Source organism: Hypomesus nipponensis, chromosome 13, assembly GCF_054491055.1.
Source record: "Hypomesus nipponensis isolate SF chromosome 13, ASM5449105v1, whole genome shotgun sequence".
In the NCBI taxonomy this organism is placed as follows: Eukaryota; Metazoa; Chordata; class Actinopteri; order Osmeriformes; family Osmeridae; genus Hypomesus; species Hypomesus nipponensis.
The window spans coordinates 4,718,306-4,737,213 of record NC_140373.1 but is presented as its reverse complement, the minus strand read 5'-3'; the positions used below and the strand labels follow the sequence as shown (position 1 = coordinate 4,737,213).

Here is an 18,908-nt window from a genome sequence, read left to right as displayed (position 1 = left end):
GTGTAACCCTATCAGTCTCAGTGACCCTTCACCTCTTGATCATGTCTATCTGTCTCTAACCAGACAGTGTCTGGGCACTCTCTCACTCACTCCCCTTACCTTTGGCCCACACTCGGGCCCACAATGTGCAATTGGGCAAATGGAAGTCTGCTTGAAACAAGGCAGTAATCAGAGTCTATTTCACTGTTCCTTGTTCTGTTGAGTGTGTGTGTGATGTTTAATGGACATTGTTGTGTATTGCAACATGTATCGACAGGCTTTACTGTATGCACAGCATGTGTGTAAAAAAAACATTTCTCAGAACCAGATGTTTCGACTGCACATTAACTCGGCTCTCCGTCGTAGTCTTCGATATTTTGAAACAGTCGATGGGTTGTCTGTTGTCCTTCTGCATACTATGATGTGAGCAGATCAGAAATCTTTTAGACATCTCAGCACGACTTCCACATTGTCACCGCAGTCTCTGCACTGTTCCTCTATAAGAGTTACAGTATATTGCACTCGGCTCCTAAAACATTGTATGAGCTTAAAGTCTTGTCATTTAATATTCTGTGGGACACCACTTTGGAACTCATCTTAATTTAAATGAGCAGTTTCATAAAGCCTAACAAACCTTTTAAATTTTTCATGTATCCTCCATAATAACGCACCACATGCTCTTATAGTCATAAAATATGGTGCATTGTGCATTAGCATATGGTGCAATATATACAGCATATACAACATTTACTGGATGGTACTGTATTTGCATTATGTATAGTGTCACAAAATATATACACGAATATAAAGTTTTCTCCATCAAAAGCAACACATAGTGTTATGGTATGTTCAAACAACAGAGTCAAAACTCAGTTTTTTCCCTTCTGTACCCTCTGTACCTACAAACCCAGCTTCAAACTTCTACCCCACACGACACCACATTTCACACAGAGTAGGAGGGCCAGGCAGTCCTGCTGTACTGATTGGTTGGGGATGCGTTCAGGGGGCGGAGCTTGGTGCAGCGTTGCCGGCAGGGGAGGCAGCCAGTAGTAGCTCCACACTCTTGCTGCTGCATGGGTGAGGAAGGAAGGAGGAAGGGAGAAGAAGAGACAGGCTATGTCATGTGGGAGGCAGACATGCAATATGGACGAGCCAGCTGATATCAGAGGAGAGGTGAGTGTGAGATAACGGAGGGGAAGAGACGAGATAGCGAGGAGGAGAGGATGAGAAAGGACTCAGGTTTGTCTCTGTGTGTGGCTTCAGCTGCTGCCTCTCTCCACCTTCTGTTGGCTTCTGTGCGGTCGATGAGGATGAAGCCTTGCTAAGGTGACAGAAAGATAGATAAAGATCTCCATGTCATTTTTCTACTACTAAAGTGTGTTTGTGTGTGTAAACTCGCATGGATGTGTGTGTGTCAGTTTGTAAGGGCGTAAAGCTGTGTGCTTGGTTTGCATCACTGATCTGTATACGATGACATGTCAAAGCATGCACTGCCACACATTTTCAGTAATTCCCTATGTGACTGACAATGCTGTTTATTCCACGACCTGTTCCACACGTTGTAACTTGGCAGGAGACTTGACGGAGCTGTTTGTCAAGTCTTCAGTGTCTAATGTGCATTTTACCAGTGAGAAAAGCACATCCGGTATTATTGACTGTGTGTAAGTTCTGTCCTACCACTGCTCCAATACAATATTGCAATGAGACATGCCTGGAAGTTTTCTCTTTGTCTTTCTACGAAGAGTTTGTTTACTGACCATGTACGTGACTTATCTAAGGTGTCTCAGTGTGTTTTGCATCGGGTGGAGTCCAGATAACCATAGTTACTATATATCAGATCCAGTAGCTGGTGTCCTTTCATCTGTGAAACACAGACAGCCTCCACAGATCGGTCATACTTAGCAGGGTTGAGATATCAGGCCCTAAGAAAATCTCTCCCCAGGAAACAGCTGTCCTCCTGACCTACTGATAATAACTGTCATATTTCCCCTTTTTGACAAAGAATTGCGGTTTGGTTGTGTTTTGTTATGTAGACTTAGGTCCTGGAAGACCTGGGTCTCCCGCCTGGCCTACTCAACCCTCCAGAGACCCGGGTGTTTTTTATCACACTCTGGAGTGGTACACGGACAGACAGAAAGAACAAACAACAGAACATGATGAAAGATCTAGTGAAGTAGATGCTAGTCAACGTCTTTAACTCAAAGGAAGGTCGCCAATTACTCACCTTCACTACTGAGAGTTTGCCACAGCTTTGAAATCTGATCTCCCTGTCAATAGTGGTGCTTACGTAAGAATCAATGGGAGAAGTATCTAGTACAACCTCTGTAGTTATAAATTTAACATGGTAGGACTAATCATCAAATACCTTTGTATTAATTGGGGATCATTGGGGGGGATGTTTTTTTTACCCATAATACTGCAGTTCTGGAATGGGGGCTTAAACAGTGTCATTCTGAGTGCTGGGTCCTTCCTTAGTTACCACAAGGTCATAAACACTTTTTCAAATCGTTTTGGATGAAAGTTCTGATGGAAAGCAACCCCTCCTCCTTGCTGTTTCTCTCTTAGAAGACACACACATACTCACAAGCACACACACACACACATACTCATCTTTGTGTGGTTGTACTGCATGAGTCAGAGGCCCAAAGTCTTTGTCTGGTGATGTCTTCAAAGACTGTTGAATGTATGCGGTGTAAGATGTCCTTGTATCTACTCCCCACAAAGTCATACGTATTAATGTGAAGGCTAGTTTTGCTTGGCTGTCATGCAATGTTGTCCTTTTTAGGAATATCTTCCATAATTATAATTTAAAGAATATTTAGATGTTCATTGATTTGACAGGGTACTTTGGGTTTGACAGCGAGCTCTGGCTAAGTATTAGCTTCCTCAGAATGTGCCTGTAATAAATACTATGGAACATTATGAATCTTCTTTTAATTCTGAATGAATCCATTATTATTTAACAAAAAGAAACTGGAAATAACATGCAGCCTAAAATATGTGCAAGGAACACACTGTCGGCCACTTTCTCTCCTGCAATACTGGCTGTCCACTGGATTTTAACTGGCACTGCACATGTAACACTTGCCATGCTGCTGAAATCATAGCTGGCTAAGACCAGCAACCCAGCCGGGAGCTAATATTAGCATGCCCACCATCTTATTCCAGGAACTAATATTAGTGTCGTTCTGCATGGGCTTAGGCTTAATTATCTGTGTGATTTGACTCATAAACACACATCCTGAGGCCTTGTGGGCTGATTGACTGGATGGGTGTCACATCCACCTGGTGTCCTGGTCCTCAACCCCTTTCCCTCTTCGTCGAGGCTTACTTTAGCATGCTTGAAAAGGCTTGCTCTGTTGTCATGGAGAACCAAAATGGAGAGGAAATCCATCCCAAGACCAAAAGACAAACCACACTTATTTTATCACTTCCGTATACCTCAAATAGAGTTTGCTTCCTGACTTTTAGAATTTCCCCATGGTTTAAAAGTCTCATAAAAAAAAAAAAATTGTATTCATTTTTCTCTTAAATACATTTGAAAAGTTCAAACATGCAAGCATATTTACAGCACTGAAGTCAGTAGCAACATGGCCCTGGGGGGGGAAGCGGTAATGACCCGCTTCTGTTGTGCCTCCTGGCTCCTCCCGCCCCAGCTGAGCGCGTGTTACTGGAGAGCGAATGCGGGTGCCAAGTTGGCCAACGCTCAGGGGACGGGCGTCCGAGGGAGGGACTGCAGCACGTACACTAGCAGGAGAGCGGGAGGACGACAGTCAGAGCCCAACTCGCTGTCTGAGTTGTGTTGTCAACGTAAGCGTACAGTAATCCTGTTACTGTTCCCTACGGCAAGCCTTCCTGTAAATCTCCTCTGATCACCCTGGAGGCTCGCAACCCTCTCCCTCACACATATTTCCTGTGCTCTCTTTCTCCATCTCTTCTTCTTTCTTCCCTCTCTTCCGCCCGTCTCAGATGATATAGGGATGGATAACAGTGCTTGAATGCAGTTCAGGCTCATCAGCTCTTTCCAGGATCAACACGGGAGGCTGGAGGCTTTTAGCTTGTGCTCTGGGGAGCTGCAAACACGACAGATAGCTTCACTAATCAGACAGTGGCTATCTTAAATCATCTATGACAGGAGTGGTCACATTCATGCCACTAGTCCAAGAAGGCAATCTTTCCCATAATTAGGCCCAAGGGGATAGAACCTATGAACTAAATACATAATTTGAATGTTTCAATGATTGTATGACATTAAGTCTGGAGAACAATTTCACAGAATCCTTGGTTTCCTTCCTGTCTGCATCAATGTCAATCTGGTTCCCTTCAAATAATATCAAACCATCATAAAAAACCTGACTCTATGGCACCCTTTGTCAGATGGGTCCTGTGCTTTGCTGTGATTGGTTGCATTCAGTGTTTAAACAACTCAAAGCACGAGTGTCTAAGATCCTTTGGTGCTGTTCGCAAGCACCAAAGTGAACAGCACCAATCAGTATGTCTGCAAGTATAAAGAAACAGAAGAGGAAATGAGGGGTAACTTCCTGCTTCACACCTTTACTGGGCTGTTTGAAATATCCCTCTTATTGTAATTAAATCCATACGCCTCATTAAACATATCCCATGAGTAAAAGTGTCTATATTTAATACTTAGTCACAGGTAATTAATTATAGAGGTTACATCATATGTTGATTCTAAAACTTTGGAAATAATGCATCGTATTGCTGAATGTTCTTGTTGAAACGTTGTGTTGGTGACCCTATGGCCCACATTAAGTATAGACATTACAGATGGTCGTCTTCATTACCATTAGCTGATCAGGATCTGCGCCTCTTCGCTTCCATTCAAAAGGATAGAGTGCTCGCCTGATGGGCTGTGCACAGAAGCTGTGCGCTGCGGTGGGTTGACTCAGTGTGGCATTTAGTCATCAGAGAAAGCAGCTTCTACTTCCTTTGATTAAGAATATTACCTCACTGCTTCAATGTCTGGAATGGCGAAACGTAAAGAATCTTCTAGCTAGGGTGGTGAAGGCATTCACGAAGACATTGTATTGTGCTTGTTTGAAGATGTAGGTAATAATATGTCTGTACTGTCGAAATATGTTTATATTGGGGTTCTGCTTTGTTTGCAGTTTGTGAGTGTTAATGTGCTTGTGTGTACATGTGTGTGTGTGTGTGTGTGTGTGTTCAGAGCAGTACATTACAGAAAACATTTGCAGAATGCTCATAGCGACAAGCTGCAAGGATTATGGGTGGGATCAGATTACCTTTCTAGGTCATCTGAGACAAAGATATTTACTACCTGTTGTACTACTGCGTCTACCTCCGTGTTGCCCTCTCACTAATTCCTTAACCATACAAGTCCTTATTGCTTGTGAAATTCACACTGGAAATAATACCTGTATTATTGTGTATTACATAAATAACTTTCTCCTTCTTCTCTCCCACAGGTATGAATAGGCAGCTGTTGTGAACACCCCATGTGCCTGTTTGTCCTCTGCTTACACAGACGCTGTGCATCCACACTCTCCAGCCAGCCTGGCTAGTAAGGTAGAAAATACTGACACCACAAAAATACACTGACAGTGATACCAGCAGCACGAATCAAGCAACAAACAACCAAGCAAGCGGCCAAACAAAGAAAAAGTAAATGGTGTAAATCTCTTTCTCCCTCGCTTTCTTTCGCCCTTTTCTTTTGATCCGTCCAGTCTTTTCTCTCTTCTTTATAACTCTCTCTCTCGCTCTGTCCCTGTGATGTGCTGAGGTGAGGTCATGTCCCAATCTGGAAAAGTCCTTCATCTGTATGTGGAGGTAAGGTCGGCCCCAGAGCATGATGGGAAGGTGGACTCCGGAGAGGGCACTGGGAGTGAGTCAGCCCCAGCACCAGTGAAGGACGGAGCTGCCAAGATTCTGTCTCAGCTCTCCTGCCAGACCACCTGCCAGTCTCCCACCAACACTCCTCAGCGTCTGGCCCGGGACTCCACTCACGCCCAGTCTCCCTCCAGACACACAGTGAGCTTTCAGCTCCGCCAAGGCAACGTCACTCCATCTCCCAGCATCCCTAAGCGGCAGAGTTCCACGTGTGAGGGCAACCCTGTCACCGATTCGCCAGCATCTTCCGGAAAGGTCGCTGCCCTTCACGCACCTACCAATGGCCAGACGTTGGGTGAGGAAGTAGTTAACGATGGGAAGCGTTCTGTGGTCACCTTCAGCTACATCGAGAAGGCCAACGTGAGGAAAGTGGAAAGCCCTCGGAGCGCAATATGCCAGAGGGGGTCTAGAGAGGAGCGATCCACCCCCTCCCACCTGCGTAAGAGGTTCAGTGATCCTGTGTGGTTTGGGAGCGCTGACTCCTCGTGCAATTCTAGTCCTAAGCTGGCCTTCCGGCAGCAGGGGTCCCCCAGCTTCCGCCGCCCCTCGCTGGATCCCATCGGCAGGGCAGCCACCCAGAGGGCCCTGATGGAGTTTGGTTCGCCCCTGCTGAGGAGCAAGATTGCCCACGGGCTTCCATCCTGCCAGGACCAGCAGACTCGCTGTCAGTCCTGGGGTGGTTCACCTGTCCAACGCAAGAGCAACACCTGTAAGTTCCCAAATCATCATGCGGATACAGAGAGGAACAGGGCCAATTGTGGCCTACCCAGGAGCCCAGCCTCTGATCAGCTTTCCTCCCACGCCAGGCAGTCTGCTCTGAGCAGATCTCCTAAATCTAGGCCCAGGCCCTGTGTTGGACCCCAGAGCCCCCTTCACTGGCTATGTCAGGACAGAGGAGTAGTAGGGAGTCCTGCCACTAAGAGACATGTGCACAAACCATGTAGCAGTAATACTCCACCACAAGGTGCAATACATCAACTCGGCAATACTCTTATGGAAGGAATGAATCAGCTAAGTGGCAGTAAACTGTCCTCCCCAGCTCATAGCCCTGAGGTAGCCCGTAGGCTTGCAGAAGAGGCTACCAAAGTGTCATCCATTTTATCTGAGGTAAGGAGATCCTCATTGCACAATGCTTTAAGTGAACTGGAGAGCTCGAACTCTGGAAATATTTCTGGAATCCAGGACAGTTCTTCCACAAACGCACAAAGACAGCAGCAGACAGTTAAGATGAACATCCCTTTAAACAGCCAACACACGCAAGCATCTGAAAACAGTGATTCTCACCAGCCTGCAAAGTCCCTATCACTGTCACATAACATGAGTTCACCAACCAATCGCGAGGCACCTCAACAGGAGGGGCCGGCCCTGCATCAAAACCCTATCCTGCCAGAGACGGCCGGGCCTGGGTCCCCTGCCCTCCCCTCGCGCTTCTTACGCCCCTCTCACCCTCCTACTGAGATCAGCTCCCCAATGAGAGACCCCAGGCTACTAAGGGCAGAGCTTAGGCTCACAGACAGCCCCACCCTCCACCGCCGCCAGCCTCCACAGTACACTGGAGACTGCTGGGCCCCCCGGGCCAACAGCAAGGGTGACCCCGACTGCTATGACAGGGGTGACTGTGCAGAACTGGCCCGCAGGCTCTTCATAGGCCAGAGCGTCGAGGAGGCTCCAGTCAGCTGGACCTCCAGGCAGGAGTGGGGCCACCTGGAGGCAGAGACCAGCCCTAACCCCAGCCCCAGTCCCAGCCCTGGCCCCGTGCAGGATCAGCAAGCCCTGAGCCCCATGGCTCGGAAACGGGCGGAGCAGAGAAGAAGGGAGGTCCTGCTCCTCGGCCCTGTGGTGCTGGACTCTCCTGAGGAGGATGAGGGCTGTGATGGAGATGTAGTGGAGGGCTATGGGGTGGGGCAGCAGCCAGGCCTACTGAGGGTGGAGGAGTCACCAGAGGGGGACCAGAACGGGGCCATGGGCTCCTCCTCCCGTAGCTCCAGCGGGGTGACAGGAAGCCTGGGGGACAGGGACTGTGTGTCTCCAGAGTCCAGCCAGTCCAGCCACCAGAGCAATGAAACCGGAGCAGCCACCTCAGGAATACAGGTGAACAGTGGACCGAGAACGTGTGTGGGGGGGCGGGGGGGCGGGGGGGCGGGGGGGGGGGGGGGAGACAAACATGCTAGTTCAGAACTATTCATAAATATGAATATAACATTCAAATGATGATCATTATTCACCTGTGTTTGTGTCTGAGAAGACAGACAGTGGCTCAGCAGTGCCCGGGCCCTCGCTCCACTCGCAGAAAATCGCCCGAGCAAAGTGGGAGTTCTTATTTGGCACCCCGTCTGAAGAGAGGGCCAGCAGGGGAGAGAAAAGTGAGAACTCTTAACAGGCTCCACTCATCACTCCTTAATCATAGTGTAAATCAACACATACACCATACTGTAGCCCAGCTATTCCTACAATGCATTCAGTCATTCGGTTACATCCTACAACAGCTTGTTTAAAATGTGATCTGAAAATACAACTGACCAATGATGGAACATACTATGAAAGTAAATATGAGCAATTCATTTAACAATCATATAGTTACAAAGCATCTGAATTGACAGTACTTAGTATGTCAACAGTATGTGTTTCCGCCACTGCAGATACCCTGGAAGCCTCTACAGCTCCTCCCAGTGGCAACTCCAGTGAATCTCCCACCCCGACTCCTCCCTCCTCCCTCCCCCTCATCTCAGCCAATCACCATGTGCAGCACGTGGAGGTGGAACTGGTGACTCCTCCCCCGGCGGCAGGAGACGCGTCGCCAAAGACGGGCATCATCCGGAGGACCCTCAAGTACTCGGAGACCGACCTGGACGCCGTTCCCCTTCGCTGCTACCGCGAGACGGACATCGATGAGGTGCTGTTGGCCGAGCAGGAGGATGCCGACTCTGCGTTTGGGAGTAACCGTAGTGTTGTGGGGACCTCGGGCACGGACAGCAGCCCCCTCGGTGGCATCTTCTATGAGAGGACGGAGGGAGAGGAAGAAGAGAGGCCTGAAGAGGAGGAGGAGGAAGATGAGGAAGACGAGGAGGAGGGCGAGGAGGTGGTGAGCTGGGCCAGTGTGAGGATGCAGGGGGACTCTAGGAAGAGGATGTATGCTGGACTGGTGGAGCAGGAGGTGTTTAGCCAGCTACTGAGGAGGTGAGACTACACACACACACACACACACACAATCTACACACCACCAATCGTACACAAAACACAGTCGAGGGAGTCAGAGGTCTATCGCTACCAACAGGTCTATTCAAAATCAATTGGAAATGTTGGGATCTAATCTGACATGAACCTTTGTCAATTGTCATCAACACTGTCCCTCTGCATGGAACAAAGCAGCCTTCAACAAAGACATAAATCAATGTGTAACACTTGTATCGTCATGTTTTGTCAGGGGGAAAAAATCACAAACAATTTGTTAACAGCTTTGTGATTACAACTAGGTCATATCTATTGGGTATAGAGTTCAATCTAGAAAAAAACAGCAACAACAAAAATATCTAGGAGAAACCTGATACAACAGACTTTAAAATATGTTGGTACTTCTAACATAGTAACTCTTACTTTCTTTCCCTGTCTTCCCAGACCCTTGGAGGATGTCTTTGACACCCACCCTGCCTTGAAGTCCCCCATCCTGGTGACAGGACCTCGCCGTACCTCTGAAGACTCCTTCAGCCGCCATTTTGAGAGCATCATGGAGTCCCACCGCGCCAAAGGGACGTCCTACAACAGCCTGGACTGCGAGGAGCTACTGACCTCCAGCACTCAGACCGTCCTGACCTTCGACCTCCCCACGCTTACCCCACAGATCCAGGGTCAGATCTGCCAGAGCGCCAGGCAGATTGTCCAGCTCAGCTTCGCCCCCCTGGCCCGCTGCGAGAGGCCCAGCCTGTCTGACTCCATCCTGACGGTGACGGGAGACTCGGACGCCACCCGCGCTCCCTCCAGCGAGAGGCTGAGCAGCGGATCGGACGACACGCCCCATCGAGGAGGCAGGGAAGGAGCACACCTGGGACACAGCTGGCACAGCATCCCCTCCTTCACCTTTCCCAGGTCAGTGGGCTTGAACGGGCCAGAACTGAAAAATGGACTGTTGGGCGTATTATGTAGTTGCTCTCATAGGCAAAGTCTCTTTATGCTGTGAGGTCTCTCACTGCTGAGCAGAATAGTTAGTGAAGGTCATTGGGAGACTTGTGTGTGGTTTCCATGACGGCATGCAGAGTGTAGGTTTGTGTGAGTGTGTGCATGTGTGTTTGTCTGTGTGTTTGATGACTAGAGCAGGTGATTAAGGCAGATGGCTGAACAGCTTTCACCTTCACTATTAGTTGTTCTGATATACACACCTTTAGATACTCTCTTGATCAAGGCCCATATTGAGGGATGCACCATCGCCAAGTTTATTTATCTACACATCCATTTATGTGTGTATCAATAGTCCAAGGCTTGTTAGATTCCATATTTAGACCCTGATCCTCGAGGGATGTCTTGAATTGTTTGGAGATAGAGAGATCATTATGTGTGGCAGCACTGCAGTGGCACTGTGACTGCACTGTCACCTTGAGGTACGTGCCACTAGATGGCGATAGAGGCCCTCACTGTACTTGCCAACACAATAGCCCTCCCATCCTTCATAGAGACAAGTGTAATTAATACAGTACAGATGGCGGCCTAGTGATTGGACTGCTAGTGATGTTGCCAACCTATTTACTATCATTTATGAGGTTGGGATATTCTTTGTAATACAGGCTTATTTATTAGGTGTGCTGCTGTTGTAGGATGTCCGGCCTAAGTGTACATATGAACGCAGTCCGACTCATCTTCTTTGTAGTCTGCGCCTGGTACGTAGCCTAGTGTGGAATTACACACATCAGCCTGCATGGTGAGGAAATAAGCTCATCTGACATTTACATTGTAATACGCTTGTCTTCATCATCATCGTCCTGTCTTGGAAAAAAAGAATGTATCACAAAGCTCAAATTAATTGGCCACCATTTGTACAATGGGTGTGTGCATGTATTTAAAACAGTCAGTCAGTTAGCCACTAATTGACAATCAAATGACATGATTGCAGTTATATAATAATAACATCATCACTGTTGCGATAGGCTGTTAAGTGGCCACCAGCGGAACAATAACTGAATTGTGCGATGCTGGTCAGAAAAGCTTTGTATGCCCATTGACACACAAAAAGGAAACGTAATCCACTCTAAAATCCAAACTAACTTTTCTAAAATACATTCAAAAACAAGAAAAAAAACTGTAGCCACGAACCAAAAGATGTTACTCCCTCTAGCACTCGACACAAGCTTGAATGAAGCAAGCCATTCTGTAGATGTCAGATTCATGTTGACATTGTGCTGGCAAGTGTTAGTTCCCTGTCCAGCCCAGCTAAGAGTGAAAGGAATTCATGAACAAGACAACAGGACAAATATTTGATAAAGCTTCTCCGTTCTTTGATAAAAGTTGGAATCCCCCCCACCCCCATTCTTCACATCACTCTTTTGAGATGTTAGATCATGTGTGCTGTTACACAGAGAACTATTGTGTAGAACCTCCTAATGAAGACAGAAAGGAGGACATTATTTTGTGACGGACCATTGAACCGAATTCTGACACTAGAAATTCCCTCATGGCCTCTGAACAGCATTGTAGTTGCCTTTCAATTATACTAAACTAATGTGTTGTTGTGGCTGGAGAGTTGGCCCTGGTAAGTTGGATTTCAGAACAGACACCAAAATGGCTGTTTTCAAAGCCTCTCTATTTCTCTCCCACAACAGTCATTATTAGGGAGAAAACCGCTTACCTAGAGGTTTAGAGTTTTCCCTGTCACCTTGTCTTTTTGTTATCGCGCGTGTGCTAATATCTTACTTTGAAGACAATGTAGACAGCATGTATACAGCACCTAAAGGAAAACTGCTCTGAGTGTGAGTAATTGCAGCTAAAACGAGAGAGGTCAAGAGAAAGAGAAGTACTGAGGGTTTGTTGCAGAAAGTAGTTTCATACTATGCTTGCAACCCAAGGTCGGCAAGGGACGTTGGTAAAGTGTACACAGTGAGAGAGGGAGAGGAGGGAGAGGGGGAGGGAGGGAGGGAGGGAGGGAGGGAGGGAGGGAGGGAGGGAGGGAGGGAGGGAGGGAGGGAGGGAGGGAGGGAGGGAGGGAGGGAGGGAGGGAGGGAGGGAGGGAGGGAGGGAGGGAGGGAGGGAGGGAGGGAGGGAGGGGTGAAAGAGAGGGACAAACAAAATCTAAAAGATAGAGAGAGAGGGAGAGGGAGAGAAACTGCTGTACAAACTGCAGTTTTGCTGCAGAAACTTTTGTCAAAGACAAAAGAACAGAAAAGAGAAGATAAACGAGAAGGGGGAAAGTATTTTTGTACCTTTCTCACCTCTGGGTGTTGCAGGTACACAGACTGGGCTTCATGAAGACAGGAAATAAGTGATGTTGCACTTTTGTATCTGACTGCCTGAGGGTTTAGTGGATGCAGGCAGGCTTGGTGATGCGTTCAGACAGGAGCTTGAGGACAGGAAGGGTTGGTAGGCTGAACAGTCTACAGAGGCGCTCTGGCAGGGGAGGGACAGGTACAGCCGGCAAGGCTGGCTCCGTCTTCTGTTGTCATGGCGCTGCTGGAGAAGAGAGGTACATGCCCTCTCAGCGTTCCCAGAGGAGGTGAGTTCATATCCCTCATTTGTATCCCTCCTTCCTTCTTTTTTTCTCCTACCTTCAATTCCTCTTTCCCTCCCTCTCCTTCTGACATCAGAGGTAGGGGCGGCAGAACTACAGTATGGATGTATGTGATTTCTCTCCCATCTCAAAACGGTTTAAAATACAACTGTCTGTTGCAGCTGTTGTCATAGCAGGGCGCTAAAGTAGGCAACCTGTGTTTGCACTGTTGAGGTTTGCATGAGTCACTGATTAGGAAGTTTCAATGCCTCTCTGGTGCTAACCTTATTTCCTGCTGTTTATGAGATTCCAAGAGAACTTGTGAGGCAATCTATCCTCACACACCTTGTGTTCTGTATTCAATATATTCTTTTGTCTAGCTTCATATTTGAAATATTGTCCCCAACACTTTGTATTGATCACCTTTGCTGGAGAAGACCATAGTTTGCTGATATGAGATCTTATGGAGAACACATTTAGTCTATGATATTTAAACTATTTCTAGTTTGAAGCTAAAGTTTCAGTATGTTCCAGTATGATGTAATTTACGTACATCATACATTATCATAGCATATATTATAGATTTGTTGAGTTCTGAATCCTTTGGTTCTTTATTGGGGATGGAGTAGAAAAAAACAGCAAAATATTCATCATGGTATTGAACCATAGTATCTTGTTGGTAAAATATGATCATTTCACAGCAAACATTGACTGGAATCAGCACTCCAAGTAATGTTGCTGTTCCTGCGTGTTCTCTCTTCCTCTCTCCAGAGAGAAGGCCCGTCTGGCCACCGACTCAGAGCTGGACCAGGACCTGAGTGAGAGGCTGGGTCTGGGGAGCAGTGAAGCCCTCACCAACGGGACCCGTGCGGATCTGGCAGCTGCCAAACGCCTCGCCAAACGGCTCTTCAACCTGGATGGCTTCAAGAAATCTGATGTAGCTCGTCACCTCAGCAAGAAGTGAGTAACTCCACAAATGTTTTATGACACAAAACATTATTAATAACATTTATATGAAATTAACATGAGTTGGTTGCTATCCACATCACATTATTACTCTCTCTATCTCTTATTATTACCAGCTGTGTGTGGACTTTCCCCATCTCAGTGATTTTCTTTTTCCACATGTCTCTTTACTTAATTTCTGTTCAGTTTTTCTTTGCTGCCTACAGAGATACTGTTGGATCAGGGTGTCAGTTGTTGGTTGGCACTAACAAAAAAGAATGTGGGATTAAAGGACTTCCTGCTTTCTGACAGATGCACCCTGGGAATAACAGTTTTGGCCCACAGTCTGCAACTCAAACTGAATGTGCTGGTTCACACTGACTGACAGTCTGAATGGATGCATGTGTGAGAAAGCCAATGTCTGATTGACATGTTGTGCTTTCTCTGGCTTTCTCTTTTTTTCCTCAATCAATGTATTCTCTCTCTCTCTCTCTCTCTCTCTCTCTCTCTCTCTCTCTCTCTCTCTCTCTCTCTCTCTCTCTCTCTCTGTCTCTCTCTGTCTCTCTCTCTCTCTCTGTCTCTCTCTCTGTGTCTCTCTCACACTATATCTCTCTCCAGTAATGACTTCAGTTGTATGGTGGCAGAAGAGTACCTAAGCTTCTTTGACTTTACAGGACTAACTGTGGACCAGGCTTTAAGGTGAGTCATCATGACAATCCAACCACTCTGTCCCGCCTTATCAAAAAAGAGCTCCTTCCACAGAAATTATCATAAAATACTGGAAGTTCAGTTATACATGAGGCAGCCCTTGAGTAACACTGCTCCCTGGTGGTTAGCTAAGGTACTGTATCTCTGAGGTCAAAGGACAGCCTCCCCCTGTCCCTAATCCTCGTCAGACTTCAACAGGGATCTTCCTGAGTCTCAACCACTGCACGGTATGCCTTTGTTTGTGTTCTAGATCCTTCCTGAAGCAGTTTGCCTTGATGGGGGAGACTCAGGAGAGGGAGCGGGTCCTCTCTCACTTCTCCAGGAGGTACCTGAGCTGCAACCCCCAGGTCATACCTTCTGAAGGTGAGAACACAACTGACCATAAGTCCCTGTCTCAGACCTGTGCCAGCTAGTTCTAGATAAAATCTGCCTTTGTCTTTGCTGTACTCCGTGAATTATATATAAGTGTGTGTGAAAGTGAAGACGAGCTGTTCCAGTTGGCCTATCTGTTGACAAATATTTCTGTTTCTCTTCCAGATGCCGTTCACACCCTTACCTGTGCCCTGATGCTACTAAACACAGACCTGCATGGTCATGTAAGTACAGAGCAAGGCGTGTGTGTGTGTGTGTGTGTGTGTGTGTGTGTGCTTGCATGTGTTTTGGGAAGGGAGAATCCTAGGGGACTACTTTGTGCTGAGGAAGGATAATGGACACTTTTAAGAGTTACATTCCCCTCAAGGCCCCTCTGATTGAGTGTGGTGTCAGCTTTAAGGAAAATAACCCCCCCCCCCAACTGATCAAACGTTGACAAGGGACTGCCAACTGATTATGGTTCACCCTTCTCTATCATAGATCCAGCCCTCTCCTACCTTTGTATCAAACAGTCAACTCCCCCAAAGAGTTTCGTTTTTTCTTCTTCACTAAAGAGTAAATCTAGGCCATTCGTGGCTTCTTTGTATGATGTGCAGCGTTGCAGATGATTAATTAAAAGTGGCTAGCACTGGCTGGATGACAAAACCTGCTATCTCAGGAGAGAGGGGAGATTGAGAGATGCCTGATCTTGCTCTGCGCATCATCATAATCATCCCTTTTACGCAATCTTCAGCTCATCCACAAACTGAGTAGCTGGGATTCATATGAGACCCCTGATAAAATCGCCACCGAAAGTCGACAATATTTATTTTTGAAGGTTGAAATGTAGCGTAATGATTGGATTTAAAGGAAGACAAGGTTTAACAAAACATTTGCAATATATTACTCTACATAGTATGGAATTCAACGGTCTGGTTTCAACATTCTTTACAGAACATTGGCAAAAGAATGTCTTGCACACAGTTCATTGGAAACCTAGAGGGTCTGAATTGTGGACAAGATTTTCCGAAGGACCTGCTGAAGGTATGCAGTACAAATCTGTACGCACGCACACTCAAACCCATACATGCAAACCAAATCTACATAGAACAGAATTTGTGTTGTGTATGCTTTTCCACCATTATCTTTTATATACGCCGTGCGACCATGTGTATGTTTTCCAACTTTATTAATTGCTATGTTGTGCTATTGTTTGTGTGTGTGTGTGTGTGTGTGTGTGTGTGAGGTGTGTGTGCGTGAGGTGTGTGTTTGTGTGGGTTTGTTTCTGGCAGCTTGGCAAGAGGCGGGTGCCAGCTGGCGGCCTGGGCGTCTCTTGAGGCCTGCATTCTTAGAGCCGGCTCGGTCACCACTTCCTGTTGCACTCAGGCCAGGGGAGGCTAATTGTTGTGCTGTCTCCAGACTGGGAGAAGACATATCTCCCCTTGGGGCATCTGTGCTCTGGTTGGACTATATTAGATTAGACCATTAGCTTAGCACTGTCGTGGGCAGTATGATAGGCAGAGGCCCTTTGGGAGCCATTGGTAAGGAGCCTGAGGCAGATGAAGCCACGAGGAAATAACCAAATCAGTTGGACTGCTTGGCGTTGACGTGGCTAATGATGATGTGCCTGATTAGTTTTGTCAGCAAAAAATGTTCCGTCAACACAAGCCCCTGCAGTGTAAGTCAACAAGTTGTAATGGCATATCTATAATGCATAAGCGGGGCAGAGGGCCGCTTTCTCACCTGGAAAATGAAGGAAATTATTTTTTAAGTGAAAAGGCTTTCCTGTTATTAAGATAGGATAGCATTAGCCCCATGCTGTGTTGTAGGTATTAGCTGGCGGAGTAAGAAAACGAGAGAAAGAGAGAATAAGACTGAGAGAGAAATGACAGAAATAAGCCCATTGACCTAGGATAGCTGTTTTATTAATGTACTGGATAGATCCAGGACGAGTCTTTTAAATCATGCTCTCCTCCCACTCCCTCTCTCCCTCTCTCACCTTTTCCCTCTACCCTCAAGCCATCCTCTCTCTCTCTTTCTCCAACTCTTCAAATGTTCTCCCTGCCCACTCGCCATCGCTCCTTTTCTTGTCACTTTTGTGCTCTCTCTTGCACTCTTCTCTCCACCTTTCTCTTTGTCACGCTGTAGAAGCTTGCTCACCTCCACCCACTCCCTAGTTCTCCTCCATAATTTCCATTTTTATAAAATGAATGTCATTCCTTTCTTGCTATCTCCTGTTTTGTTCGTCCTTAACATTCATTTCCTAAACCTCATTTTCCTGATCTCCCATTTCCTCTCTCATTCCCTGATGTCCAGCCCTGCTCAGAACCGCTGGCTTGACAGCTCCATCTTCTTCTCTCACATTTCCACACTGCTGTCTGGAGTTTCAGTACAAGCCACAGCTCGTCCCTCAAGCGTCCTATCAACCATTTGCCTAAAGGACTCCCACAGAAGGAGTTTAGTCCATATAGACCATGACATACACATAAACACACATGCACACACACACACACACACAAATCCATAAACACATATGCAGTCTACACACATATACTCAGACTTTATTCACACCCTCTCTTTCTCTATATCACACACCGTGTCATGTCTGTCACTATCACGTGTTTTCAATGTCACATTTTTGCCACCACGATTACCCCCCGCCCCTATGCCTCCTTCTCTCTTTCTTTTCTTCACCTCATCCATCTCTCCCTCCCTTTCCCTCCCTTCCATCTTGAGGTTCAAAGGGTTTTATTTGCAGCTGTATGAAATAACAGGAGGAGGCAAACCTGTGTGCTGTTCTATCTCTACATCACACTCACTGTCTTATCATCGCTTTGCTAACACACTTCAGTTCTTCAACCTTTAGATGGGAGGAAGGAAGATGACCAGCCCTTCATTTATTCTTCCTCCATCTCCCCCTTCATGACTTTGTCTCCTCCCTCCTCCACCCACACTGTGAACATCACATTTTCACATAGTCAACATATGTCAAATGAAAGGCATACTGCACATTTAGGCGTAGTTTATTGTTATCGTTTTGTGGTTGAGTACTTCCATTATGCTGTATATTAAAAGCTAAATACTATCTAAAAGCCTGCGCATGAATTGACGTAGAATTGTTTTAAAATCTAAACTAAACTAAAACTTTTGCCCACTGTAAAAGCATACATTATAGAGTTGTTTAAGGTGATCATTTTTGGTAATTTACTGTAACCCTGTGCCATATTTTGAGCCCCTACTCTGAAGGAGAGCGTATGCACTGCTGAACTGAGCCCTCCAGCTAACACAGAAATCAGGAACCAGGCGGCCTGGAACATAATGACTATGACTTGGCATTCCCATGGTACATCTCTCTCTCTCTCTTTCTCTCTTTCTCTCTTTCTCTCTTTCTCTCCTTCTGTATTTATCTCTCTCTCTCATTCTATCACTCTCCCTCACTGCTTCCTTCCTGTCTCACTCCCCCTTGCTCATTTGTTCTCTTGCCACGGCAGCTTTCTCAGATTAAACCTAGTGATATGTTTCCCATTAACACTACAATAGAGGTCCAGAATGAAGCAATCTCCTGTACTGTGTAGCTGGCTGTGTAGTCATATTCAGATTGTTGAGTACTTATATTGCCTAGCAAGAGGTATGAACATTGTCTAGTGTTCAGGCTTCGAAACATTGATTCATTTTGAGATTTCTCTCCCTAATAATATTTTGGGGATAGAGTAAGTTTTTGTGTTTGTGGTGTTTAACTACCCTTGTGAGGTCCGGAAAAAGACCTTGTGGGGACATTTTCTTGGGCCGCACAAATTCAGCTACTCCTATGGGGCCTTTTATGGGATTTAGGGTTAGAATTAGTGTAAAGGTTAGAATTAGGATAGAACATTAAGGATTGAGGACAGGGGTTAGGGCTAACACGATTTTGATTTTTAGTAAATTGTTGGTCCTCCTTTTGATAGTAAAATAAACCTTCCTGTGTGTGCATGTGAATTGCTGTGTGAGTGTGTGTCTGGAAGTTTTTTCGTTTCAGTACTTGTCCATTTGGTGACAGTCATTATGACACCATAAACCATCTAAATGGGAGTACTGGGGAGAATGATCCTTCCTTGGCTCTCCACGCCAGACCTGCCCTCAGATGCAGCAGACTGAGAAATTGTCACAATCTCACTGTGCTCACTAGATCACTTAGTCGGTCGGTTGGGTTCATTACTGTAGACTCCCCATTCCAAATTATTAGAGCCTTTTTTACTTTGCGGTGTACTGATTACATCGGTAAGTTTAATTTAAGAGCAGACACTTTGTCAACGGATTGCTTAAGCGGCTTTCAGCAACCCCCAATGATGACTTCCTTTACAGTGTTGGCTGGTCATTGTCAGATACATAA

General features: G+C 46.4%; 1 protein-coding gene across 1 annotated transcript in view; it reads left to right on the top strand.

The window, feature by feature from the left end:
• The first annotated feature begins 1,058 nt into the window (after window positions 1-1,058).
• Window positions 1,059-18,908, top strand: part of LOC146259597 (uncharacterized) — a 34,911-nt gene continuing 17,061 nt past the window's right edge. Inside the window, exons 1-10 of the mRNA XM_084670580.1 lie at window positions 1,059-1,152; window positions 5,427-7,938; window positions 8,093-8,210; window positions 8,487-9,024; window positions 9,463-9,930; window positions 13,307-13,495; window positions 14,099-14,179; window positions 14,439-14,551; window positions 14,726-14,784; window positions 15,494-15,583. Coding sequence (XP_084526706.1) covers window positions 5,749-7,938; window positions 8,093-8,210; window positions 8,487-9,024; window positions 9,463-9,930; window positions 13,307-13,495; window positions 14,099-14,179; window positions 14,439-14,551; window positions 14,726-14,784; window positions 15,494-15,583 — 3,846 coding nt within the window. The 5' untranslated portion in view covers window positions 1,059-1,152; window positions 5,427-5,748. The remainder of the gene's footprint in view (window positions 1,153-5,426; window positions 7,939-8,092; window positions 8,211-8,486; window positions 9,025-9,462; window positions 9,931-13,306; window positions 13,496-14,098; window positions 14,180-14,438; window positions 14,552-14,725; window positions 14,785-15,493; window positions 15,584-18,908) is intronic.